Source organism: Strix uralensis, chromosome 19, assembly GCF_047716275.1.
Source record: "Strix uralensis isolate ZFMK-TIS-50842 chromosome 19, bStrUra1, whole genome shotgun sequence".
NCBI lineage: Eukaryota > Metazoa > Chordata > Aves > Strigiformes > Strigidae > Strix > Strix uralensis.
In genome coordinates this window covers 15880166-15906250 of record NC_133990.1, presented here as the reverse complement: position 1 = coordinate 15906250, position 26085 = coordinate 15880166, and the positions used below count along the sequence as shown (strand labels likewise).

Genomic DNA, 26085 nt, shown 5'->3' with positions numbered 1-26085 from the left:
GGGAGGGGGGCGGGGGGGACAGCCCAGCGTTGGTTTCCTGGGCTGGGGGCCAGCGTTACGCTAAAGCCGGGGCACCTGGCTCCTGCTGCGACTACAGGGCTGCCCCTGAAAGGGAGCGAGGAGTAACTGGGGAGGGCTGGAGCCACCCCCTGCCCAGCTCTGCACCCCGGGGGGGGGGGCTTTGAGGGGTGGGGGGGGAAGCGGATGGGAGGACGGGGAAGGGACAAGCACCACTCCTGCTGCTTGAGCGTTTGCTCTGTATTGGAGTCTGGCGACGCGCCGGCGGGGTTAGGTCCGGGGCAGGTTGCACATCTCGCAGTGGTCCGTGCCCGGGTGGTTCATGAAGGTGCAGTGCTTGCAGTCCCACATGGCCGCCGAGACGGCGTGCGTCGAGCCGCCCATGGCCCCGTACTCCTGTAGTCCTGAGATCTGGACCCCGACTGTGCCTGCGAGAGAAAAGAGCCCAGTCAGAGCCGGGGTGGGGAGAGGTGGGGGGAAGCGCTGGGAACAGGCAGGGCCCCTGCCTAAACCCAGAGCAAGTTTCTTGTCCCAACACAGGCAGGAGTCTCCCTGCCCAAGATGCTGCCCTCACCCCCAAGGCCAGCACCCCGGGGAGGCTCAGCACCCACAGATCTCAGCACCCCACAGCTGCAGCCACAAAGCACAGCCCCACTCGGGAACAGTTTTCCTCCCACCTGAACCTCCACGGTGGCTTGAGAGCGGCCCTGTGCAGCACCAGCCCGAGGGACAAGGGACCCCTCCCCAAGGGACCCCCTCCCAGAGAGACCTCCCCTCTCTCTTACTGCAGAGCTGCTCGATGGTGGCCCATTGCTCTGATTTTTTCCAGGTCTGTGCAAGCTCCTCATTCTTGGTCCTCACAGCTTCCAGCAACAAGCTGATGCTGTCCTGGAAGCCATGAGAGGGAGAATCAGTGCTGGACGCTCCTCTGGCACCCAGGCCGGAGCTGTGTGCCCAGGGAAGTGCCTCCTGCCCTCCTCCACCAGCCACAGCGAGACAAAACTGTGAGTCTGAGCTGCTGCCCCTTTCCTAAAGCCCCTCTGGGTTCCCCCGGTGAGGTTCACGGACAGGAATCCAGATGCAGTTCACCCCTTCTGCTCCCCCCAGCATTCAGACACACCCCTAAACCCCAAACCTCTGCACGGAGGGGGTTATCCCCTAACCGGGGGGTTATCTCTTAACCCAGCTGCAGCTGACCAGCGCTGGGGGCTCAGCCTGACTCTCGGGGGGTACAAACCCACCGTGCCGGAGCTCAGTGGCCCCGCAGGCAGCCCCGGCCTGATCTCCAGCTGCCCAGGGTCAGCCCGGCTGCCCCGCACATGCGCCGTCGCGGGCGCCCTCGAAGCCTCTGGCAAACACATGGCCCTTTGCGCTGGCGTGTCGCGGCGGTGCAGATGGGAACTGGGGGCCTGGGTGGCTGCCAAGCCCCCGCTGCCCAGCCAAGAGAGGCAGAACTGCACGGCCAGGAAGTCGTTGGCCTCGCCGAGATTTGGGGGCTCTGATCTCGTTATCGTTACAACAGGAATTTCTGATGCTGAGATATTTTTAAAAACGTTTCCAGCTCTCTGAGCCGCAGCCAAATTGGCTCTGTCCGGTCTGCGACCGTGCTAACAACCACCACCCCCTCGCTGCTCTGAGCGGCGTGTTGAGAGCTCTGGGTCTAATTGGGGGCTTTGGTTTCACTTTTTAAACCTTCTACCAACCGCTCAGCCTGGAAGAAGCAGCGTTGACCCAGCTGGGGACGTGCTCGGGGGTGGCAGGCTGGGTTGTCCCCTCCACACAGCGGGAGGAGCTCAGGGCCCTGGGGACGGCGACGCGGACGCGACGCTTTCCTCCCCGTTACGTACCCGCAGAGGCATCACCTCGTTCGTGACCAGGAAGAGGAGCAGATGGAAATCGGAAATGATGTCTAGGAAAATGGAGGAAGTATTTTGGGACAGGTATGTGGCCAAGCTGTGGAAGTCCTAGAGAGAGGGGAAAGTAACAAAGAGAAGTCACTTCTCCCCCACGTGATGACTTTATTTTCCTATTCCAATCCACTAACAGCCACTGTAACGTTCCTGTCTCTTTTGGGCATCAGCTGCGACCTGCGGAGACCCTCCCGAAGTCAGATCCCAGCCTGACTGGCCGAGTTGCAGCTAACAACTTCCAGAGAAAAGTCTCTTTGGGTCCCCACTAGCTCCCCCACCCGAGCACCTGAACAACCCCAGACCCGAGAGGCGCTGAGCAGAGACCAGGCAGCTCAGCTCAAAGCCCAGTCCCCGAGGAAAAGAGGCAGATGAGGCCAAAGCAGCCCCTTCTTCCCCATCCTCCGCTCTTGAACCCAGGGCCTCCTCAAAAACGAGGGCCAAAGCTGCTGCTGAACAGCTGACCTGTCCCACTCTGCTGGCAGAGCCGCAACGGGCAGCGACTGCTCGGGAGGAGCCTCTGACATCTTTGGCCTCCTTAGAGAAATGAGCTGTTGCTGCTTTAAAGCAACTCGAGGCTTCTACGTGCTGGCAACACCCGGCCAGTGCCTCGAGCTGTCCAGCAGCTGCCTCTGCTCAACGCTACGGGCCTCTTGCAGGAAACGGTCTCTGCGTTTTAAAAAATCTGTCCAGGAAGAGAAGTCAACGCTCTCAGAACTGGAGCGACAGACCCTTGTCCCGCTCCCGTCCGCGGGTGCTGCGCTGTCAGCGTGGGGCTGGAGGCCCCCCCCCAACCTCTCGGGTGGTGTCTGAGAGGCGCCAGCCCCGCTGCCCGTCGGCGTCCAGCCGCCTCATCGGCATGCAGACGCTGCTCCGCGCAGGAGAGGGTTTGGCAAGCGCCGGGCTGAACGGCCAAGGGGTGATTTAAGGGCACAACTGCAGCCGTCCCTTGGCAGATACGGGTCAGTGCAAGAGAGACGGGTCGTCTGTATTAAACCGCAGCTCTGTGAGGAATCACTCCTTACCTGAGTTTCTCCCAGCACATCGCGGTTCTCGATGGGGAATGGATTTTGAGAAATAGAAAAAGTGTAGACTGGATCCTTAGGGAAAGTTGTAGTAATCTAAAAATCCAAGAAAGGACGATCAGAGAGCTGCCAGCAGGAGAGGGAAGTGGGATGCGGGAAGCAAAGCTGCTGAGAGCAGCCACGGCTCCGCGACAGAGCTCAGTGACTGCCGGGACCTGCTGATGGCTTTTAACGAGCGATACTCCAACCAGCACACCCCTTAGCTCCTGCCAGTCGTTTCCTAATGAAACGGGAGGGAGATGTCCCGAGCTGGGCCCTGACAAGCACAGCGTGATGCCGTGGAGACCATCCCTCTCTGCAAAGGTCACCGGGACCTGCCCCGTGCCAGGGGTGTCACCTTAACGCCAAGGGGTGACAGAGAAGAGCCCTGTCCCCGCGTCTGGCCGTGGGGTAGCCAGTGGACCGTGCTGCTCCATTCAGGGCTAGAACGGGTGCCAAAAAACCCACCTTTGCGCTTCCCTGAACGGTCAGCCCGTGCTCTGAGGTGCAGCCCTGCCTCCTCCCTGCGCCAAGGGGACGGGGAACGGGGTAACACAACATTGCGCCCATGTTACTGAGCTCAGAACAAGCGTTTGGGCCAGCTCCTAACGGTTAAACCAGTCCTGATTCTGGGGACTTTAAAGTTTTGGTGTCATTTACCGACTGCTGGGCCCCGGCGGCGAGGCCCTTTGTAAGCAGAGATGCAGAAATACCTGCCAGGACGGTTTTAACTGGAATAATGCCTGTGTTGTTTGTTTTGTTGTGTTTTTTTTTTTTTTTTAAAGAAAGAGACAAAACAAGATGCTTCAGAAATGCAGCTTTCCAGACTGCTCCTAAATGCCTGTTCCCTCAATCTGCTTTCATCTTAATTACACCCCAGGTAGCCCAGAAGCAGATGCCTTTACTACTCGAGTAATAAATACGCTCCAGCGCTGCCGACTGGCACGGGGCATCTGAGGGCTCCGCACAATGGGCCCGTTGTTCCCAACACGACGTTTCTCTGGGCGAGTCGCATGTCCCAGCGCCAGCGCGAGGGCTGCTCTGAGAAGTGATACACCCAGCAGATCATCAGCGGGGAGGAAGGACCAGCCAGGGGAAGCCTCGGGGCTGCCAACTTCCCCGCGCCCGCGGGACGCTGCCTGTGCCAGGGGCAGCTGGACCAGAGCAGTTGCTCTGGGTGGATTTAATCGTTCCTGGCACCACCTCTTCACTCCAGCAATATCATCTGTCATCCAAATTATTTCCTTTCCTGCCTTCCACGCCGTAACAGTTTCCGTTCAAGCCGAAGGGCAGAGCTGTGCCCCAGCGCCTGGCAGCGTTTGCTCACGGGCAGGCAGCAGCCCTGCTCCAGCCAAGCTGTGAACTCCCTCCCCCAAGAAAAGGCATTTCTGTCCAACCAATGTCTGCTGAGTCACTAAAAGGAGATGGATTCTTAATTGCTGCTAAGAGACAGACAACTGGAGCTTTCTAATTAGCTCCCTGTGAGGTAGTGCCCGGCCCACGGATCTGTGGGGCTGGCTGCTTCCCCGGCTGCGTGGCTACGGGCCACTTCGGAGCAGGGATGACACCAGGCAGTGCCCTCGCCGGGGGGAAGTGCGCTCCCGGCACCACCCCGATCCCCAGCAGCACCGCAACTGCCCCAGAGCGCACCGCCCCCGGCACCTCGGTGCTAGAAACGCCGAGGGGAAAGGAGAAAGAAGGAAAATCTGTCTTGTGAATCGCCTTCCGTGGGAATTTTAGAGGTGGGTTAAAGAACTTCACTCCGCCCTGACTGTCTCCTGCTGAAAGCAAACAAGTGCAGCGAATACTTACATCTATGATTAGGTACTCGACCGGGAGCGGGCGGGCCAGCTGTGTGATCTCGTTGCCAAACTTGTCTATATCCTGAAAGAAGAAGAGTCTTATTATTCCTCAGCATGGAAGTGGGGGTGAAGCCTGAGAGATCCTGCCCCGGAGACGCCCGCGCAGGAGCCTGGGGATCCTTCGCTCTGGCAGATCACTGAGGGTGTAGAGACGAACCTGCCGGTACGTGGCTGGGTGCTGCCCAACTCCCCGCAGCTCCTCGGGGCTAGAGATTTTTCTCACTCCACGAGCCAGGACCTCTGTTTCCTCGTGAGCCGAGGGAGTGTGTGGTCACAAACCACCTTTACCTCCGTCATCGCCACGGCAGAGGTGCCTGGTGCTATTTAAGGAGCGTAAGTGCTGTTTAAGAAGCAGTACGGTCTCAGGAGGGAGGGACAGCGCCACAGCTGCTTTCTCAGCCAAGGCAAACCCGACTTTCTGCAAAACCGGCCACGAGTCTCACCCAATTCTCGCCCGGGAATTGGAAATCCAGGCACTTTCTCATACACGGACCTGAAGAGCAGCATATCACAATGCATAAACTTGTTTTGCTTTGCCAGATGAATTGAACATAAAGTTTAATTATGGAGAAAAACGGCCAGCATACGTTCATTAATCATAAAATGACAATTAGATGTGATTTATGTCAAACATGCCGAGTTCAAACACAGCTTCAGAAATAAATTCATGAGAACTGACACTTTTCATTAAAGATTCTGTAAGAGGGGGTTGTATTTTCTACCTAAATCATCACTTAACATGTTATAAATCATTCATTGAGCCCCATATAAATCATATGCCCCTAATTTCCAATCAGGGACCTTACATTAAAGTTTACATTTACTGAGCTCTCAGAAGTCCCAGAGGCTGGAGGCAGACCCAGAGCTGCCGCAGGCTGGCAGAGCCGTCACCCCGACACCTCGATGTGGCTTTGGGGGACCTCGGCAAGAGGCCTTGACACCCCCCCCCCCCCTCCAGCGGGTCCCCCGCGGGGTTCTGAGCAGCGTTCCTCAAGCCGAGCCAGCTCCGTGCACCAGGACGAGCCGCCTAGGGCTGACACCCTCCTCTCCCGAGCCGTGTTTTCCCCCGGCGTACGCCACTCCCCCGCTATCAGCATTTCTTGGTTCCGCTCGTATTTACACAGCACAAATATGCGGCGCGGCAGCCAGCACCCCGCTCTCACGCTCTGCTCTCCCAGTACACCCAGACGGACGTGGCCGAGCAGGCTCTGGCACGCTGCTCCCCTCCAGGCAAGAGCCCCCTCCCCAAGCATCCTCTATCCCTAGGAACGGTTCCCTTTGTCAAAAAAAAAAAACCCTTAAAAAAAAAAAAAAATCTACCTTCCAGTCTTTGAAGCTCCTTTTAAAAGCAATTTTGATAAGGATCTTTTCTCCTTGAACATGACAGGTTGTTGGCCCTGTGGTTATTTCAGCAACAAGCCTGGTGGCTCGTGGCCTCAGATCTCTCTGGCTCTGACAGGAGCAGGAGGAGACGCGGAGCCCTTGCAGGGAGATCACAGCACCCGAAAGCTAACCTGCTTCTAGATCTCGGCGATACCGCAAGAGTCAGGAATCAAATCCAATCAGACCGAATCAGCTTCCCAAACACAATCCTGCCCCTGCAAGAAAGAACCTGCAACAACTCACACATAATTAGCCCATCTGGAATTCATTTTCAAATCTAATTAAGTTCTAATATGCAGAAACATTTTTCCAGCACCTGTTCGCTTTAATCTCCGCCTCTGGGGATTTCCATGTTAAATGCCTTCTTTTTAATGTCACGCTGCCGAGGCCTTCGAGACAGGCACTAGACTGTTACTACCACGCTGGAACCTCGCTCCCCCTGCGTCGAGGACACGTCCTGACCCCAGACAGAAAAGCCCCCCCCGATGCTGGCACTCTTCTCCAACCCCCACGCACCATTTTATTAGGCAATTACGCTTTAAAGGCCTTAACAAACGTCAGGCTGGGTGAAAGACATCTTCATCCTGAACTCAGCAGTCGCGGGGGCCCCAGCAGCGCTTCTCGACACGTTATTGCAGCAGCTCGGGAGCCCCAGGCCCCCAAAGCTGTGAACGCCCAGCGGCAACTACTCCAAAGGGAGGCCAGGAAGGGGTTAACGAAGGCACAAGTATTTGGCTCCTGGACAAAAATCAAGCAGCAAGGCCTGGAGGATCTGGACAATGAATCATCCCGAAGACAGGAGCAAAGTGGAGATTGCATCAGGCGCGGCGATGAGAGCCCGGCAAAGCGCCGGTCGGAGGCAGAAGCTGCAAACGGACGGGGTCAAACGGGGCAAAGGAGGGGTGCGCCCGCGGGGGAGAGGCTTCGGGGCGGCCTCGGGATTTTCGATCCAGGGTGAGGGGAGACGCCGAGCGAGGAGCCCGGGCGGGCATCAGCCAGACGGGTCCTGCGTCCCAGGGCTGGTCAGCGTTGGCATCCCCGGGCGTTGGTTTTCCGCAGGGGCTCTCTCTGGCGGAGGTACTGTGGAGCCGGGCAGCTCTCTGTCCTTGCTGTGTGTTAATAAAGCCCAGCTTTGCTCTTCCCTCTGCTGATCTCGCAGAGCTTTACCAGGCAGTCCTGCACAGATAGAGCGGCTGACACACAGAAACGAAGCGACTTTTCTAAGAGCGAGCGATAGGTCAGCGAGAGTTGAAACCCTTCTCAGGAGACTCCTCGTGAGCTAATCGAGCATCCTCCTCCCCAGAGCAGCTGGGACATTTAAGGCTAAGGCGGCTTTTCCAGTCCAACACGAAGCCTCGGTAGGAGGCCAGCCAGGGGAAGTCCTTCCCCGTTAGTGAAAACTCTCCGCAGAAGTCTCCACGCAGCCCGGCTGTTGTGTTTTCCCTGGGAAGAGGATTTCAAAGCCAACAGGTGGAAGGAACACGTGTCCCGCTGGGGACGGCCCGGCTCGGAGGTCCCGGTCAGCTCCCATCAGAGCAGTCGCCCCGGCTCAGGGCTCTGCCGGGGCCAGACGGGACCACCCGTAACAGATGAGAAGCCAAGGCTCAGACACCGCCTCGGCCGCTGTACGTGCACAAAGCACACGCGGGGCTCTGCGGGGGCAAAGGGCTCTTTCACAACAGTAGAGCCATTGGGAAGGGCTTTGCGTCTTACCAAAGAAACTCTGGGGGAATATTAAGGCAGCTGTAAAATGCAATTCACTGCAAGGATGACATCTTCATGTTTGCGCTGACACAAATACCTGCGATAAGAGACGAAGCCAGCCAGCCCCGAAATCCAATTATTCAAATGTTTCAAAGGGTCTGTAAAACACAGCAATCTTTTCCCCACATTCAGGGGGCAGTTGAGACGCCCATGAAGTCAACGGTGGAGTCAAAATCAATATGGTTATTTTTTAGAGCCAAGCGGACAAAGGAGACGGCGCGAGGGCAGAAGACAGGGAATGGAAAATGCCCGTACGTACTGTTCAGATGGGCTCTGCCCCATCCAGCTGGGAAACAGGGTGAAGTGGCCATTGCAACATCGTCGTCCTCACTCACAAAGAGAGCGGCTCGCGTGCCTGTGGCTTGACGAGAGCGACTCCTTCATGAGTTTCGTTGCGTTGAACTCGCCACGAAGCACGTGCCGGTTGTGCAACGTTCGAATTGGAAATGGCGCCGCACTGTGACGCTTCGCGGACAACCCAGGAGGCCAAGGGAGATGTTTGCTTCCTTCTGGCTAGTCTTACCTGGGGAAGCATCTCCCAGCAAAGGAACTCGCGCTCACGCTCCCCAAAGCCCTCGACTAGAGCGGAACTCCAGCCTTCACGAGCCAGGAAAGCAACGGCCGCGTGTAGAAAAGCGCACGCTGCCAATTCCGCTGGGGTGGCTCCTCTGAGCAGCAGGGCTAGTGGCCAACATAAAGAGAATGGTAAAGAAATACAGAAATCACAAGGCTGGAGGCTCAGGAAAAACGCCTGGCCTCTTGAGGCAGGATAACGCTGATGCCATCAGTTTTCCTATTTCCATGGAAGAAAAGCCCATCTAGGCTAACACGCCGCCGAGGTGACTCACGTTCGGGCAGGATCAGCTGCAGCCTCGGGGGACGTGGTAGCCCCCTTCTCCCACCCCTCAAACACAAACCGTGGTGCAAACGCTGAAAAACCAGCTCGCTGACCCACTAGAGACACAAACAGCAGCACCTTTTCCTCTTTGCAGGGCCAAAGGTGAATCGGCTGCGTTACCCTCTTGTGGGCAGATCCGAGAGTTCAATAGATTTTGCTTTGCATCCGGACGCGTAGTTGTTCTATAAATACATCTGCACTACACAAACATTGGCTTCTGGTTCTCATCCAATTAGAATAAATTTGTATCGCTCCTTTCATCCTAAAGGGCTTTTCAAATGAATACTTGCACGTTACACAGAAATATATATATATATATATGGACTTTTTTCTCTACCAGTGAGAGCTCCTCAGTCTGAGACAAAATGCAGCAACTACTCAAAAGTGCATCTTTCTGCCCAAACCTAGCTGGGGGGGGGCAGGGGCAGCACAGAGGGGAACCCCCACATCGAGGAGTGGGGACAAAGCTGCTCAGCGCCTGCCCTTCCAGCAGAGAAAGGGGGAGCGGGGTGCTGCACCACGGAGCAGTTGTCCTCTGCTGAGGCCAAGCACGGGACTCCTGCTCCTCACACTGTATTTAACCAACGCTTTGACACCGTTGTTGTCACCAACCCAGTAACTATGAGGTAGTGTCTCTGACCTCAAGCCTCGCACATTTAATGAGACCCCAAAGGTTTTCAAAGCCAGGAGTGACTAAGCTTTCCGTTGATTTAAGAACATTCCAAAAAAATTAAGAGATCCTACAGCCAAACACGTTTAAGGCTGAAGGACAATTACACCCACCAGAGCAGTCCTCGAGCCTTCCTTGAGCACATCATGAAAAAGGCAATTATGGATAGAAGTTATAAAACATATGAAATCAGCTGCAGCCTGACCCAGTGAATCAGTGGCTCATGGAAATTTCCACAGGAGGCTGGAGCCATCAGTTAGCATTTTGTTTATCTCCCTGCTTCAGATTACGAACGGGAGTGAAGACCTTATGGGAACACCCGCTGGCTTCCTGCTGCTCCGAACGCCCGGGGTGGCCCACATGTGGGACGCAGACCTGTGGGCCCCCCTGCGAGGCTGCACCCTGCCTGTGCCACAGCGCGGGCTCCTCGGGAGCGGGACAGCGGCACGCCAGGAGATGAGCTCATCGTCGCGTTCGGGGCCAACCCTTGCATAATCGAGCTGCGCTGTATCTACATCGGACCTGGCTTATCAGCTCCTAAGAGCAAACTGTCTGCGTGCTGCGGAAAAACGCACCGATTCCATCTACCTTTCCTCTCAGCACGGCATTTAGGCCGGAGGTGTTCCTCCTTTTCAGGTGGTATCAAGAAAAGCCGAGTTCAGCGTTAAGGGGTGGAGGGAGAAGATGGAGTCTCACAGACTAATTCACCCATTTCCCTGTCTCAGGTTCAGGGCACACAAGAGCATTTTGAGCAGCTCCATCTCCATCGCTGGTGCCCAATACACTCATTTCAGCTGTCCCAAAAGAAAGTAGCTTTGCTTATCCTATGCTCCTGAACAGACAGCTTTAGTACAGGCGGCAGGAAGGCTACAGGCTGAGTGGGCTGTATCAGACACAAGAACTAACTTGGGTGATGGATGGCTAATTAGTTGGCAAGCAGCGCCGTTAATTAACTCCTCTGTCCTTGCTCACAGAGCGCACCAGCACACACACATTTGAGAAGCAGTGCTATCAGCCTCCGCAGAGACCCTGTCCCTGAGTTTCTAACTCGACCCTGCAGACACAGCGGGGCTGAAGATCTCCAGAAACAACTGCCCAGGGAGCCACGACAGTCCGTTCGTCACTAACAAGCTGCACCAACCACCGCAGCAGGCAGCTCACCCGCAGCGCTCTCGCACGATGCTTCACCCAAGAGAATTTTGCATCCGCTCTGGACGCACGGATCCCCCGCTGCTCCTCAGGAGCAGTTTTTGGAGTTTATTGTCTGACCCGAGAACAGGAGCTGGGCACTGGCAGTAACCCCAGTACTAGAGGAAAGCCAGGGGCACGCTCCGGTCTGCCCTTGCTCTAAAGCCTTCGCGCCTTCCTTTTGTTGCGCAGAAGGCCGTCCCTCCTCCTGCGGCAGGAACTACACTATCTTTTGCTGCATCTGCTGCCCAGTTGGTGCTTGTAAGCGTGTCACCCACAAGCGAATCCCTGGCACTGCAGAAGGAACCCACGGCTTTCACCGCGCCGCTCGTGCTAACACACACCACATGCCCGTGCAGTGGAGGAAGCTGAACTCAGCTGGGGATTATCACAGAATCCCAGAATCATCTGGGTTGGAAAAGCCCTTGAAGCTCCTCCAGTCCAACCATTCACCTCACACTGACCGTTCCCAACTCCACCAGATCCCTCAGCGCTGGGTCAACCCGACTCTTCAACCCCTCCAGGGATGGGGACTCCCCCCCTGCCCTGGGCAGCCCATTCCAACGCCCAACAACCCCTTCTGCAAAGAAATCCTTCCTAAGAGCCAGTCTAAAAAAAAAAAAAATCCACAGAGAAGCACAGCAAATACTGCCAACAGGGAAGAGGAGGCGAGGTCAAAGCACTTGCTGCGGGCTCTCGGTGGATCGCTGCGGGCCTTATTTAGAAGTTGGATAGCCAGTGGCTACCGCTGCACCGGAAACCGTAACAGCACATTTATGAAGGGGAAATGGAGCTTATGCAATTACTTTGCAGACATGTGGTGAATGGTTACTACTGAAAATAGTTCAGACCTCAAAGACATCCTTTCCTGAGCTGGCCATACTGATTTCCAGACACGCGGCAGAGACTCTGTGGCAGCTCCCCCAGCCCGGCACGCAGCCCTTACCTTATAAAACACATCAGGCACATACTGCTCGCTGCTGGACTCCTTGGCATAGCCCAGCTCCGGCGCATCTCGGCAGGGCAGCAAACACTCGTCTCGAACCAGCGCCATGCACTGATTCGAGACCTGGTAGCCCTCAAAGTGGACCTGGTTGTCGGGACCACCTGGAAGAGAAGAGGCTGGTTATAAATCCCACCCGAGAGCGATTCGCCCGGCGGAACTCCGAGAGGCACGACTCAAAGAGCAGCGTTAGACATGACGGTCTGGCTAAGAACGAAGAATGGCGAGGTGAGACCGCTGTGCTGCTGCACGGGAAGTACTTCTAGGCAAGAACCCCCTCTAAATTCTACATTTATTTAGTACCTCATGTTTTCACAGCTAGCCTCACAGGACAGACCCTGGAGTGACAGCCAGAGCGCTTTGCCAGGAGCTCAAAGGAGGCGAAGCTGTCCTTTTGAAAGGCTCCCGAGAGCGTCCCCCTCCCACCACCCTGCAGGTATCTTCTCTCTTTCCAAACAAAAACCAGGCACGCAGCTCCTGGGGGCCTGTTTCGTGTCCAAGGAACCATTCGGGGTTGGTCCCTTAGTAACATCAGGCGTAAGAAGAAAAAGTGTTTTGTCAGCCTGTAATGGATGGCCTGGTGGAAATCTGACATGGAAAGTGGAAATTAAGACCCTGGCTCGCTGATAGATCACATGCTTGGCGCTTTAATTTGGATAAAGTAAGCAACGTCAGGTCATATGTCATTAGAATACAACTGGAAAGAGAAGATACAGACAGATGGTAGGAAAACGTTACTATTTCCAAACCTAGGAATTCAGGAGGGGATAGGAATTAATCCATGTAGAGGATTTAAAGGCAAAGTTGATGCAAACTATCCAAATATATTTATACGGCACAAAAGGAAGGAATCAAGTGTTTAAATAGAAACCTGATGGGCTGATTTAACAGAAGAGAATGAAATTACCTGGAACAGAAAAGAGGAAATATTCGTTTTCTACCCTTTGATCTCTAACCTCAATCACTCACTGCTCCAGAACAAACACTCCTAGAAATTAAACATTGACCAAGACACAGGGAAGGCCTAAACAAAGCTAGTCATCATTTTCACAGTAAAACACCTTGTTTGAAAAAAATAGAAATAAATTTTTAAAAAGAGCGAGCGAGATACACATCTATCTTTAATGAAAGATGGATGCGTTTAGCAGTCTGGAATGTACGGGCAGCTGTCTGACTGCACGGGCCTCTTAACTGAAAGGGAGCGTTTTCACTGAAAAAGGCTCCGGGAACACTTACAAAACCTGGGCTCCGAGGAGGCAATATAATATCACACTTTCAGTTTTGACATTGGATGCTGTTTGGAAGTCACGCGTTTTCTTCATTGTGCTAAACAGCCCCAGAACGCAGCGTATCTGCTCCAGGGAAATTTTAACTGAATCCATGTGTCATCCCGCGGAGAAGAGCAGATTGAACTTCTAACACTACAACTCTCCCAGCACATGCCAACATCTCCCCTCGCAGCCCGGGCAGCGCAGACTATTCCACAGTGCCTCCCGAGGCTCGCTGTGAAAACGGCTGTAATCAGAGGTGACAAAGCAAAGCATTTTGCAGGCTTCTCTGTTTTATTCAGGCAAACAAAAAATGTTTCCATGCACGGAAGAGCACAGCATCCTGCGTAAGGGTTTCCCTGACAGCGACACAAGGGAGATAAAGGTCCCTCCTTTCTGCTGAACCAGCCAGAGTAACTTTCAGGATCCGGATTGCCGTGGTTCTGCACTGCCGCTTTCAGGCAACAGAATTTGGAGCTTAAAGATTCGAAACAGAAAAGGGAGCAACAGTTATTCCCCTGGCCGCAGGCAAAAAAATGCTTTACGGATCACAGAGGTGGGTGCTTCAGGTCTGAGCCTCAATTAAGTTTCCTGCAGGGGACAGGGTAAATAATCGTAGAGGAGATAGCACAAAGAATGAAGGAGTATTTTACTTGACAGAGCAAGGCAAACCCCTTGTTAAATAGGACAGATGGGGACCAGGACGTCTGACTTCTGGCAGAGCTGCATATTCTTCTTCTATTAATGAGAGATAATTCATGTGTAACCCAGAGAGCCGGGGCAAGCCGAGGCCAGTTTATACCTGTAGCCACAACTGTGACAAACTTGGATCCAAAATGACCATCTGGAGAAAGGCGACAGATGTTGGGCTGCTGGTTCTGAAAGTTTCCAGCTGTGATGCACTCTTCTGCACTTAGATAATACGTGTCCTGAGGGAAGAGCAGAAACGTCAATAAAAAGGACAACGCGATGTAGCCTAGACCTATTTCCCTGGTCTGCAGCCAAAGCAAACTACCAACACCCCAGTAAAACATGCTTTCGTAGAAAGTTGCTGCAGAGACGGGGAGAAGAATGTGACATGTCAGCTCCCCAGCAGGACTGTCCCGCTTCAAGTTCCACCCACCTTTACACACCTTTTTTTTTTTTTTAAAAATGGAGTTTCATTTTCCAAATAGGGCTAGCACTGATTTTAGAATTACGGGAAGCTGAGCAGGTCAAAGTTTGAGCCACGTGTATCTCACAAAGCCCAGCCCGTAGATGCATCCTCTGAGTCACTTTTGCTCGCTGCGCCCGCACCTCACACCGCCCCATTCCCTCGGTTCGACTCGATTTTTTAAACCACGAGCACCGTTTTCTTCAAGCAGCGTGGGTGAAGGACGGCAGGCAGCTCTGCGTGCTATCCCAACAGCTTCAACCCCCTAACAGTGCTCTTCCAGCTCAAGCTCCTTTTCCTTCAGAAGCTTCTGAAAAACCCCATTTCACCAGAATTCCCGGCGTCACCTGCGCTGCCCCGGCTCGGCACAGCCCGTGTTTATGCGATGACACCAGCGGCTGTAATTAGCTGCACACTTGAATCTCACCTTGTTCCTGCTGTATCGAACAGTCCCTTTCCGTGTGTCTTCAGAGACCAGATCAGTGAATATCCAGCCAACCTATAAAGAAGTGTTATGAAGAAAGTTGCTTTAAGGGGGAAAAAAAAAAAAAAAAAAACCCGAAAACCAACCCAAACCAGAAGAGAGCTTATACATTTTCTCCTAGCAGGACAAGATGTTCTTGGCTGCTCGCACAGCCCTGCTGTACGCTGCCTGAAGGAAATGGCTCTCCCAGCTGTGCCGGGCTCATTTGAATCCGATTTCCAGGAGCAGCATGCCAGCTGGCCGGCCGGGGGCACCTGCAGCTTTATGTTTCACTATGGAATATTTTTTCATGGAAAGATCTGGAGGCTGCAAGAGGCCTCTCAGCCGCTACCTCCTCCCACCCACAGCAAAAAGCATTTCCTATTGAGCATTCAGAGCAGAGCAGCACCGGGAGCGCCAGCGGATGACAAAGCAGCTCACATGATCTCATTTTGAAGCTCGCAGTCACTAGTTAAGATAAAGCTCATATGTTCCCACTGGAGGATGATTCATTCCAAATCAGAGTCTGCTCCGATCCAAAAAACACATTCCTGCTTTCTGCATTGTTTGCACATAGGAGTATAGATGTGTACACACACACCGCTGCGTGAACCCTTCTACACACATGTGCTAAAAACAGCTCCGGTCAGCCCCGTGAGCAGCTCCCACAGCATTAACCCTTCAGAGGAAGAACTGCTGATTCAGATTCCTAGCAGAGCCCAGAGAAAAATCTGCAACCAGCAGTAAGTTCCGTGCTAAGTCATATCGATTAAAAATATCTCATGTGAGAAGCGGAGGAAAAGCAGGGAAATAAATAACACACACAGAAGCTTTGCTTCAGACACTGGCAAAAAGCTGAAGATCTTATCTTCAGAGAACAAAAGACCTCACCACAGATGTTTATAGTCTACTGTACCGAGCCTTTTCTGATTTGTGTTTTCTTTAGCAAGTCAAATCTTGTTTGTGTACATCTCATCCCCGGCATTCACACGATACCAAAAGGTTTCCCAAACCGGAAAATATCCGCACAGGTTTGAGAGATGGCAGCAAACCAGCAGCTCCCCCCACCCGCAGCTCCTGGTCCACTGACTGGCTGCAGGCACGAGGGGAGCAGAGGACTGAGGCTCAGCTGCCGGGGGACCTGCACCTCCAAACCCAACGTACAGGTTAACTCGCCGCAGCAGCACCAAGAGGCAGGACTCCACGGAGGAGAATAAAAAACAAGCAGGAGCCTCCGCTCCTGGAAGTGGAGCATGGATTCTGTCAAAGGAACAAACTCAGAAGGCAACTCCAGCTACATCTGTGCCAAATTAGCACTCACCGGGGAGATGCTACCAGGAACGGCTCTTATCTGAGGAGAAATAAAGGGAAAATGGTGTTTCTGCTTCTTTGCTTACTCCCTTTGATGTCATTCATGACAGAGAACTCCTGACTTCAGCTGCACAGCCCTGCTAGATGCTTGTGCTCAGGAAAACGCTCTCATTTTGGTTTTTCATACCTAAAAGCGTAAGAGCTACCGACACTTAAGCTAGATTTCAGATCTGCCCAAACAGTCTTGAATAACCCCGTGGAGCTGAAGAGAACTGCCGCCGACTTTCTTCACTGCCAAACAAAGACGCATGAGATCCGACAACATCCTAACCTTTCTGAGTCCAAGCTTTGCAGCGATCTCATCCACAACCTCAGCTTTTGGATCTTCCAGGATCTCCAGGCTGTTCTGTGTACCAATCTGCAGCAAAGAAAAACTTGCTAGTAAGACAGAACAGGAGAAAACACAGCACGCTTAGCCACTATCAGGAGTGAGGCAGCGGGTGGAAGCAGGGCTCTGGGTTTCCCCTTCGGCGTTACCAGCGACCGGTTTCACCCCAGAGACCTCCTCTACTCACAGACTCATCCTGTCCGAGCTCTTCAGCTACGTTTGCAAACTACGTCGGGGTTTATGAATGAAAGACTCAGCATTTACAAACAGGCCATCGCTGTTTCCGAGCGCTTCGGAAAAAGGGAGAGATTATATAATTTTTCCAAAGCTCTGTGTTCGACCTGCTGGTTTTGTACCGCCGTTTCGTTTGTTTGAATCTTTGAGCAGCAGAGAGGCAGAAATCCAGTGAATCCAAGAGCCCACGCCCAGGCCTTCCCCCTGCGCTCGGGAAAACACGACTCCATCTGGGTGCGTTTCAGAGGCAAGCTTCCTCGTGTGGGGAGATGCCGTGTCAAGAAGCACAGCAGAGCCTGCTCGCCAGGAGAGCAAAAGCTTCCTTGCTTTTACCGTGCACAACTAGAAGCATATGAACTTCCAGAGCCCTAACAGTGATACTGAAACAATAGAGGGCACGGCTCTGCTCGTATTGCAAAGAAAGGGAAGAACTTATAAAAGGTTTGCAATGCTGCTCTCGCACACACGCTCCCAAAGATCCATTTGTTCTCTTTCCACTGACAAATCTGTTGCGTTTCCCTCTAGTAACCCTGCAAAAATCATCAAGAGGAAGAAAACATACGACCCACCACGGTATGTTTGTACACACAGTGTCTGCACTTAGCAAAGTGACTCTGCTCGGCGGTGAAGAAGCCAGTAGGCAAACTCAACTCCAAGCCGAGCCTTGTGTCGTGGGCAGAGTGGCTTTTTGGATTTGCCATCTCCATTTTCAGCTTTTCCGACACCAAATTCAGCTTTTGGGTTCCCCGGGAGGCCTGGCTCGGCGGGACCGCTCCGGCTGCAGCCTCCCGGGAGGACTCGGCGGTGCCAGGTGTGGGGCTGCGCGGTGCCGTGCACCATCTAGTGGGGACTCCAGCTGCTCCGAGGCATCAAATCTCATCCTCAGCCTCTCGATTTTTGTCTAATTAAGCTGCTTAAATTTTCCCGGAGAGCTGATAAGAAATTGAAGCAAGGGTTGCAACTTTTTTATCCCTAGTACAGAATTTGTTTTCAAGCTGTTCTGCACCACAGCCTTGGAAATCAGTAATCAAGGAAACGTGAAAAGTGAAATCCACTGTTACAAAGTCACCCTGGCTTTAAATCATCTGAGCAAAGAGTAATGTAAAAGAAACCATCAAAATAACAAAAAGCAAATCTGGGGTTTAAAATTCTTTCAGTGGCAGTAAAACACAAAAGACATAAATCACACCACCTCTTTCATGGCACCGTTTTCCTTACGGAGCTGCAGTCGGAAATACTGCACGAGGCTTCCCAAACAAAAAAAGCATTTCCGTGTTCCTCGATTATGAGTTGACACGGAGGCCGCGGCACCCAACTTTTACCTGTGGGGGTTCATAGATGGCAGCAACCTCCGCCCGGATCCCCAGCGGGATGTCTTTGTGCTCCGTGTACCGGCCGTAGAGATACCCAAGGTGTTGGTTTCCTGTCTTCCGCCAGAAGTCGAGGAAGCGATCTGCAATTGTGTGGTTCTCAAACATGATGTTGTCAACATGCCTGTATTTCTGTTTGACAAAGTTCAAGCGTCAGGCCATCCTCGACCGGGTGCGTTCGCTTTGCCTATCCCCAACACCTTCCCAGCTGCCTAGGACACCCCCCACCCCCCTTACACCTGAATCCTGCTGAAGCCGGGACAGGGAAGGCTCTCGCTGGCTCCCTCCCTCCCCTCTGCTGCCCTCAGCACCGCTCCCCAGCCCACCACAGAATCATTCAGGTTGGAAAAGCCCCTTGGGATCATCGAGTCCAACCCTCAGCCCAACTACAAAGTTCTCCCCTACCCCACCTCCCCCAACAGCTCATCCAAACGGCCCTTAAACACACCCAGGGGTGGGGACTCCACCCCCTCCCTGGGCAGCCTATTCCACTCTCTGACCACTCTTTCGGGGAAACATTTTTTCCTAATGTCCAGCCTGAACCTCCCCTGTTGCAGTTTAAAGCCGTTCCCTCTTGTTCTGTCACTAATTCCCTGGGAGAAGAGACCAGCACCAACCTCTCCACAACGTCCTTTCAGGGAGCTGTAGAGAGTGATGAGGTCTCCCCTCCCCTTCTCCTCCTCACACTGAACAGCCCCAGCTCCTTCCATCGCTCCCCACAGGATTTATTCTTCAGGCCCTTCACCAGGTCCGTTGCCCTCCTCTGCCCTCGCTCCAGCACTCGCTCGAGCCACGCTGGGGGCTCCACGGGCTGGAGCGTGGGGAAGCACTCAGCACCCCCAGCACCCCGTTAGCTCGGCTTCTTTACGAGGGCCCTTACCCCAAGAGCCTTTGCAACTCAAAAAAACCAGACGCTGAAATTTAGGAGGAAACGAGAAGAAACAGTGGGTGGCCTTTTGGATCCCGTGAGGGAAAAGCGTGGGGATTCATCGCGGTGGTGCCAGCTCAGATGTCCTCCATATTAAGAGGAAACTGCTGAGCCAGATACGTTCTGGAGTCCTTTTCTCCAAGGACTGAAGACCTTAACAGCCATTTCCCTGACAACTGCCAATACGCAAAGGCTTCTTGCTCCAAGTTGGCTGTTCTTGAAGTCATCTCTCCAAAAATAAAAGTCAAATCCCCTCTCAGCTTTAAGCACAAGGGCTCCTGCGAGCTGCTTCTCACCTGCCTATTGAGAGTGATGGCGCTTGGCTGACACTTTGTGCAAATGCCTTCTGGCCAAGGAGGGTGCCCTTCACAGCCCGATTTGATCTTACAGCTGATGTTTTCCAGGGCAACAAACTTCCCCCTGCGAGAAGGAAAAGAGAAAGCTGCTGTTACCAGAGTAATTCGTTTTGGGTCTTAAAAAGAGTGGCTAGAAATAGTGTAGAGTAGGGCAGAGAAGGCTTTGTGTCATCAGAGGATCTCAAAGTGCCCCGCACGCTCCCGCGGGGGGACACTCCGCTCCTGCAGTCCCCAAGTAGCCTCTGCTGCCTGCTGAGCGAGGGAGGTCAAGAGGCCGACACGTGCTCCCCGAGCCAGCTCCTAAGCAGATATTCGAACAAGAGCAGAGACAGAAAACTCACGGGACCCTGCTTAAATAATTTACGCAGCACGTGGGAAGTAATAGATTATACTGCTAGGGCGAATGAGAGTTCCTTTCATGTGCACAAGGCTTCCTGCAAAGGGAAGTTCCCTTCAAATCAAAGTATTACGGACTGGAGCTGCATTTCACAAAGACGTTAAAAAAACCCCAACGGCATTTAGGGATAGGAGGGAGAAGTTTACACCTCTGCAGAACTTATTTAAAGGAGCTGCGCTTCAGAACACAGTGGGTTACCCGACGTCTCCAAAGGGGACTTTAGATCCTTCGCTGAACACGTGCGCCACAGCGAGGCGTAAAGAAATAAATACTTCTTTCAGCACTTCCTCTCTGCTCAGCACTGATCTGGCCTGGGTCACCACAGCACCCTCCACCCTGTCGCGGGGCAGGACACCTTATTTTCCAGTTTGTGGGTGGTGAACTACGGCACCACGACAAGAAAGGGTTTCACCAAGAACACATGGAGCACGGGACAGAGCAGAATCAGGCCCTGAGGAATGTCAGGCTCGTCCTTCTCTCCTATTCATGTTTGTAGGTAAGAAAAGCCGCTGGTGAATAAAAGCTCCCCAGGTCCACCACAGTCTCAGAGCCTCTCCATGAGGTCTGAGACCCAGGCTTGGAGCTTGGTATAATTAGGGAAGCTCTTTCCTTCCATCTGGCCTTCTCCCCCCATCAGTAGTGTCTCCTGGAAGCAATTACGTTGCCACAGCAAAAAAAAAAAAAAAAAAGAAAAAGACAGATTTAATTTTTTTCCCTGTCTTTTTTTCCTTTTCTTTTTTCTTAACGTGCTGTTTTCTCCTCAGTTTGCCATTCAATACTTGTATCCAACACTACTCTGGTGAGCTCCGTCTGTACTTTTATTTGTATTTTAAAGAAGAAGCTACAACTAGATTCCCTTAAACACAGAGATTTTCTTACTTGTCTGCCCCTCCGGTCAGCTTCCTGATGTAGGCATGGAAGGACATATGCTTCACAGGAGGTTCCAGATGGTTTAAATAATCCTCATCAAAAGGCTGCCAAAAACACCACACAAAGAAAAGCCAGGTCAGACACCTGTCTGATAATACATTGATCACTAAACAAATGGATGTTCTAGAGTCAACCCCACCGGCTCTCAATGTGGAAGCAATCAAGAAAATTTAGGCTCATTTTAAAGGCAGCTACTACTGTGATAGAAACAGTGGGGCTTTACAACAGCCAGTTTTATTATCGCCTCCTACTTTTATAACAGATTGGCTCCACAAATCAGAACGAGCCTCAAAGGCAAAATGCTTTTCCCTTTCAATATCTAACAACAAACAAAAAGCCCAGCTGCTCAAACAAGGCCAAAAAACCTTCCAGAGCACACGGCGGGGAAGCGGGGGAACAGCCATCCTTGCTCGCAGCGACTTTTGAGGGATCGCTGCCTCATGCCATAAATTATACAGCTTAGCACATTTGTAGGCGTTACTAAAGCTGCCTTCATCCTAATAATACGTGGTTAAACTGGGAAGTGCTGGGATCCGTGAGAGAGGGGAGGAAATAAGAAGATAGAGGCAAGAGTGAAGAGGGAGGAAAACCAGAGCTTTTCTAAAGCACTTTCTGTTAAACCCATTTCTGCCAAAACCCAGAGCATTAGAATCAACCCAGGGTCACGGAGGCCCAGAGCTTTAGTGATCCTGGGTGCGAGCCGGCACCTTTTACGGTGCACGGCAGAATTCTGACCCAGAGCTGCCTTCACACTGGAAGGAACTGGATCCAAGAGGACATTGTGTGACTTCCTAGAGCACCTTCTTGGGGCTCTTACCTCCAGCGGTACGCAATGCACACATTTACCCAAGGGGCCGTGGCGACACCTGCGCAGAGAGGAAGAGAAAGTAGCGTTAAATCTTATTTAATAATGGAAAAGTCAGACTGTAAAAGTTGCTCTAACAGTTTTGGTGTGGAGGATCTGTACAATCACACGGCTCCCAGCAACTCTCCACCCACTAGGGAATATTACAGAGGGGTCACCACAAGATAATTTCACATAAAGAGATAGCGACAGCTTCGGGTTAAATCTGAGAGTCCCAGGTCAAGATCAAACCCTCCTGATGTCTGTGTCGCTGGCAAGTGGCTCTGCTCTCTGAACAGCCACGCGAAGCGATGTCAGATCACAGCTTCTCAAGTTTTACAACCCCGCGTTGGGGTTGCGTTTCAATTCAAAGAATTTTAAATCGACGTCACAGGGCTGGCCTGTGGGGTTCTAACAAAAAGACAACTAAAACATTTATCCTTTATCAGTCACTAGAGGATGGTCTGGAACAAACAGGGAAGCATGTGTTTATCGGACAGATAAAGACCCGCTGGGTAAAGTTACAAAACAGAGGGGAAAACATCTCCTTTTGAGGCGATTGCTTTAAAAAAAAAACCAACCCCAAACCAACAAAAAAGTCCGTCCCCCCCCACCTCTGCCCCAGCACTAGGTCAGTGCTAGTTTTCAAGGGTAGGCCTCTAGAGAGGAGCGTGGATGCTGGCTCTTGTAAAGACAAAATGGATGGGATCCAGTTGCAGCCTTGCTTTTAACACAGTATTGCGGCAGATAATGTACATAAAGGGCCACTAAAGGCTGCTAATGCACTCAGCCCAACGCCAGCATCCCTCCTTGTTTAGATTGATATGCACTCACAAACACAGGAACAAGCCCAGACACACTCTTTTTATCATAAATATCCACCACTGTGCTTTGGCTCCCTGCTAAGAACAATACCTTCATTTATTCTTTTGAAAAATGTGGTCAAGTTAAAGACAATGTTTTTGCCATGGAGTGGTGGGTTTTGCCTTTATTGTTTCAATAACGTGACATTTCCCTTATTTATCATCAGCCTGAAAAGGTTAGATAGGATTTTCCACGTAAAGGCTATGTCTCTCCAAACTTCCTTGCTGCTGCAGCAGTAAAGATAAACCATATGGAAGACAACACAATGGGGAAGGGCGAGCTATTCTGGTTTAGAAAGAATTCCTGGTTGCCTTTGAAATTTTCAGCCGAGCCCTTTCAGAAGTTACCTCTGCAGAGGGGTCCAGCCCCAAGCCAACAACCAGTGCAGGCATCGGGCCAGGAGCCAACTGGGACGTTGTTAATGATGAGCAATAAAAAACAACCATCCAGACAGAGGACGTTTTAGCAACATCAGTGTAGATTTACGGTGGTATTAACTCACCATTGTATTATTACTTTTACAAAAAATACAAGCCGCTTTGCTTACCTAAGCCTCTTGCAGCTAAGAGCTTTGGCAAAGCTAGACTTTGCTGCGTTTCTGTGAGCAAAATGGACTCCCTGGTTTCACAGAAAGGTTAGAAAGGCACGTGACGGAAAAGGAAGCCAAAAACTAAGCAGGCAGAGACCCAAGCCCCACTTCCACGTCTCTGCCGTTACACACTTCCACTCATTCCCTCCACTTCTGTGTTTTTCCCTTTAGGAGGAGCAGCTGGATCTGAAGACACAAGTGCTCCTGCTCGGGACGTCCTAGCTGAGGGGCCGCAGACGGCGAGGCAGGGTGGTGCCGGCTCTGCCCACGCAGGCAGAGGCTGCCCGGCTGCCTGAAAAGCCAGCGGAGCTCAGATCTCTACTCTGACAGAGGAGCTGTCTGGGATTTAGAGAACAACCCCAACCTCGATGCTCACCCGCTGCTGCCTGGGTGACGCCGAGGCGGCGGCTCCGGCCCCAAGCGCGTTTCCCCGTCCGCGCCTCTCCTGCGAGACGCAGCCCCGTCACCTCGGGACCCCAACAACGGGGAGCTACATATTGAGACCATATGGAACAGAAGCTCCTGCAGACAGCAGGCCCCTGCTTATTAAGCAATATGCCACACACAGAGTATAACTGAGTATTTCTACACAGCACCGGCTGCCAGGACATCCCAGGGAAGAATTCAAAGTATTGATTTAAATCTAGAGAGCTCCAAAAGTTTTAGGAGCACAAAATATACGATCCCAAGTCCCATAGCAGGGGCCACCTTGATCAGAACAATAGATGCTCTGAATGAGTCCTTCCTGGCAAAGACCCTGGGATTTTGGTATCCTTCCTTCCTCGGCTCACCAGGGCTCGATTTAACCTTCCAGGACAATGGCAAGGGCTGTTTTCCCTTGTGAACGTTTCAAAGGCAGCGAGGGATAAAGCAGGGGCTAAGAGGGCAGTTCCCACAGCACATTTCCTGGCTGCTGGTTTCAGACAAGATGTTACAAGCCCTGGTGAGGCACAGATGCATCGGCAGAAACAAAGTCCGCCCGTACTTACAGCTGCTGGTCTCGATTTCGGTAAATCTTCCCATCCTGTTTGATCAGATACTGGTCGATCTCATCTTCCACCACCTGGGGGGCCCCCACAGGCCGCAAGCCTTGGGAGACAGAGGTGTCCATGGTCTCCGAGGAGGAGCCAGCTGGGCTCGAGGGGTAGAGAAACAGCATATCACCGTGCCTACGGGTGTGGAGAAACAACACGCGGGTATCAGTAGTTGCTTCTGGGTAGCAAACCTCCCAGACCACGGAGGAACGTGTAATTTATCACAAATTACACACAGACTAGCAAACGTGGCAGTCCAAAGCCATTCCCTGAGCCACCTCTTCCGGCTGCTTTGGTCATTTGCACAATAAATGTAAATCTTTTCATCAGGAGACAAGACCGAGGGGGAAAAAAAAAAAAAAAAAAAGAAGAAAAAGGTGAAAGGAGCTTGTGGAGAGAAGCAGCAGCTCCAGCGGGGAAAAGGACTAGCGAGGCTCCTGCGCACATCAAGTCCCAGCCTTCCCAGTGCTGACACACCCAAGGGACGAGCTGCACGCGGTGGTAGCAGCTCTTGTATTTTTAACCAGTTTAACATTATTCTTGTCATGAACAAAACAAAGACATTCCCAAACACGAAGCGATTGCACCATTTGGCACCTCTGATCTCCCTCGGCGGCTGGCTACAGAAGGCAGGAAGCCTGGCTTCTGCCCAGGGGACTATCACACTCTGGCACTGGTGCAGAAAAAAAGGACAGCGTGAGGAAAAGCAGGGATGAGGGAGCTTGCTGCGGGCTGTAAAAGAGGAAACGGGAGGCCTGCTGCTGCCTCACCACAACAAGGAAACACAAGGCAAGAAGTGACCTAAAAAATGGCTGCCACAGCCTCACGCACAGTCAGTTTGATCCCCCCCGTTTCGGCACACCGATCGAGCTCACCCCTTCAAGTAGTTGGTGAGAGCTGAAAGCTCAGGACTCCTGCAACGTGACGCCGTCTGCGGCTGCCCGGTTCGGAGGGACGAGCTCAGGCAAGCTCGGAGGTGCCCTGTTGTACAAAGCCCCCCCTCCACCCACAGCGCTCTCCGTCAGGACTCACTTGATTTTCAGTAAGTTGAGGGATTTGTTTTGTGACGCTGTGATCTCCCCTGTCCTGTTTCTATTGGTGTAGACAGAAAACCCATTATTCCTGAAACCAAATTCTTTTGCGACCTGAAAGAGAGAGAAGAATTTAAGGTTTAATGACAAGGTTTAAGGTACCTCACAGCCCCGGACAGATGCTGAAAGCTGCTCAGAGCAAGCGCTAAGTCCAGGGAACTTCTATTGCAAAACTTTAGCTGAATTCATTCGTGTTTCTGAAGAGCACAGGATAACTGAGAAAAATAGAAACGCTTAGTAACACAAGCAATCCATTAAAAAAAGCAACTTAAACAGAACATGTCTCTCACTCACACAACACAAATGCAGTATTTTTATCTAAATCCAGGCAAGCGCTGTCACGACTAGAGGGGGGAAACTACCTTCTCCATTACCCCAGCCCTCTCGCTCCAGCCTTGCCAGCACACACCAGCCAAGTCAGTCTCCTCCTCCTGTGACCACAATTCCTCAGTCCAGACCTTCACCTCTGAGGATCTCTTGCCCTCAGCTCTGCTCTCGCCTACCAGTTGCTACACAAGTTTCACTCAAGCTCTTCCCGCTGTTCTCCTTTCTATTTTTCTCCATTTGCCTGTTTTCTCCTGACGGAGCTTACCCTCACCATAACCACCTCTCAGTCCTCAGGCAGGTTTTTTCCCTGCTCATTCTCTCACTATTTTGGTTTAAAGCTGCTTTAGTCTTAAGCAGTCAAAAGCCTCTTCACAGCAATAGTAATTTTCACATTTGGCCACTTAAAAACATCATCAGTTTAAAAGTGGTGTTAAAAGTTAGTTTAGTTGACAAGTTTCTTCCTAAATTCTTAAGTTAACAGCCTTTATTTTTATGAAGCACACCTCCCGGTGGTTCGGCAGGGCTCACAGTGACTGCACTCAGCACAAATCTAACACGCCACAAACAGAAGTGCCCCACGGAGAGCAGCTTCTCCGCCGTCGGCTTCGCTGCGACTTGCGGTGCCAGGGATCTGCTGTCCGAAGGGAAGCACGGCTTTCGAACCGTTTGTCTCCCGCGTTAGGCCCGACAGAATTAAACGTCGGCTCATCAGGCCACAGACTTCACCAATTTTTGCGGGGCAGACGAATTCCACAATACGTTAACAAAAGGCTCGAGTTAG

General features: G+C 52.3%; 1 protein-coding gene across 1 annotated transcript in view; it reads right to left on the bottom strand.

The window, feature by feature from the left end:
* Positions 1-240: 240 nt before the first annotated feature.
* The window catches only part of NPLOC4 (NPL4 homolog, ubiquitin recognition factor), a 28827-nt gene continuing 2982 nt past the window's right edge, over positions 241-26085 (bottom strand). Inside the window, exons 3-17 of the mRNA XM_074889634.1 lie at positions 24919-25031; positions 23842-24021; positions 21373-21421; positions 20505-20599; positions 19169-19292; positions 17897-18076; positions 16284-16370; positions 14606-14677; positions 13828-13954; positions 11701-11861; positions 4802-4873; positions 2951-3046; positions 1866-1982; positions 804-906; positions 241-446 (exon numbers count right to left, since the gene is read on the bottom strand). Of these exons, the coding sequence (XP_074745735.1) occupies positions 289-446; positions 804-906; positions 1866-1982; positions 2951-3046; positions 4802-4873; positions 11701-11861; positions 13828-13954; positions 14606-14677; positions 16284-16370; positions 17897-18076; positions 19169-19292; positions 20505-20599; positions 21373-21421; positions 23842-24021; positions 24919-25031 (1734 nt within the window). The 3' untranslated portion in view covers positions 241-288. The remainder of the gene's footprint in view (positions 447-803; positions 907-1865; positions 1983-2950; positions 3047-4801; positions 4874-11700; positions 11862-13827; positions 13955-14605; positions 14678-16283; positions 16371-17896; positions 18077-19168; positions 19293-20504; positions 20600-21372; positions 21422-23841; positions 24022-24918; positions 25032-26085) is intronic.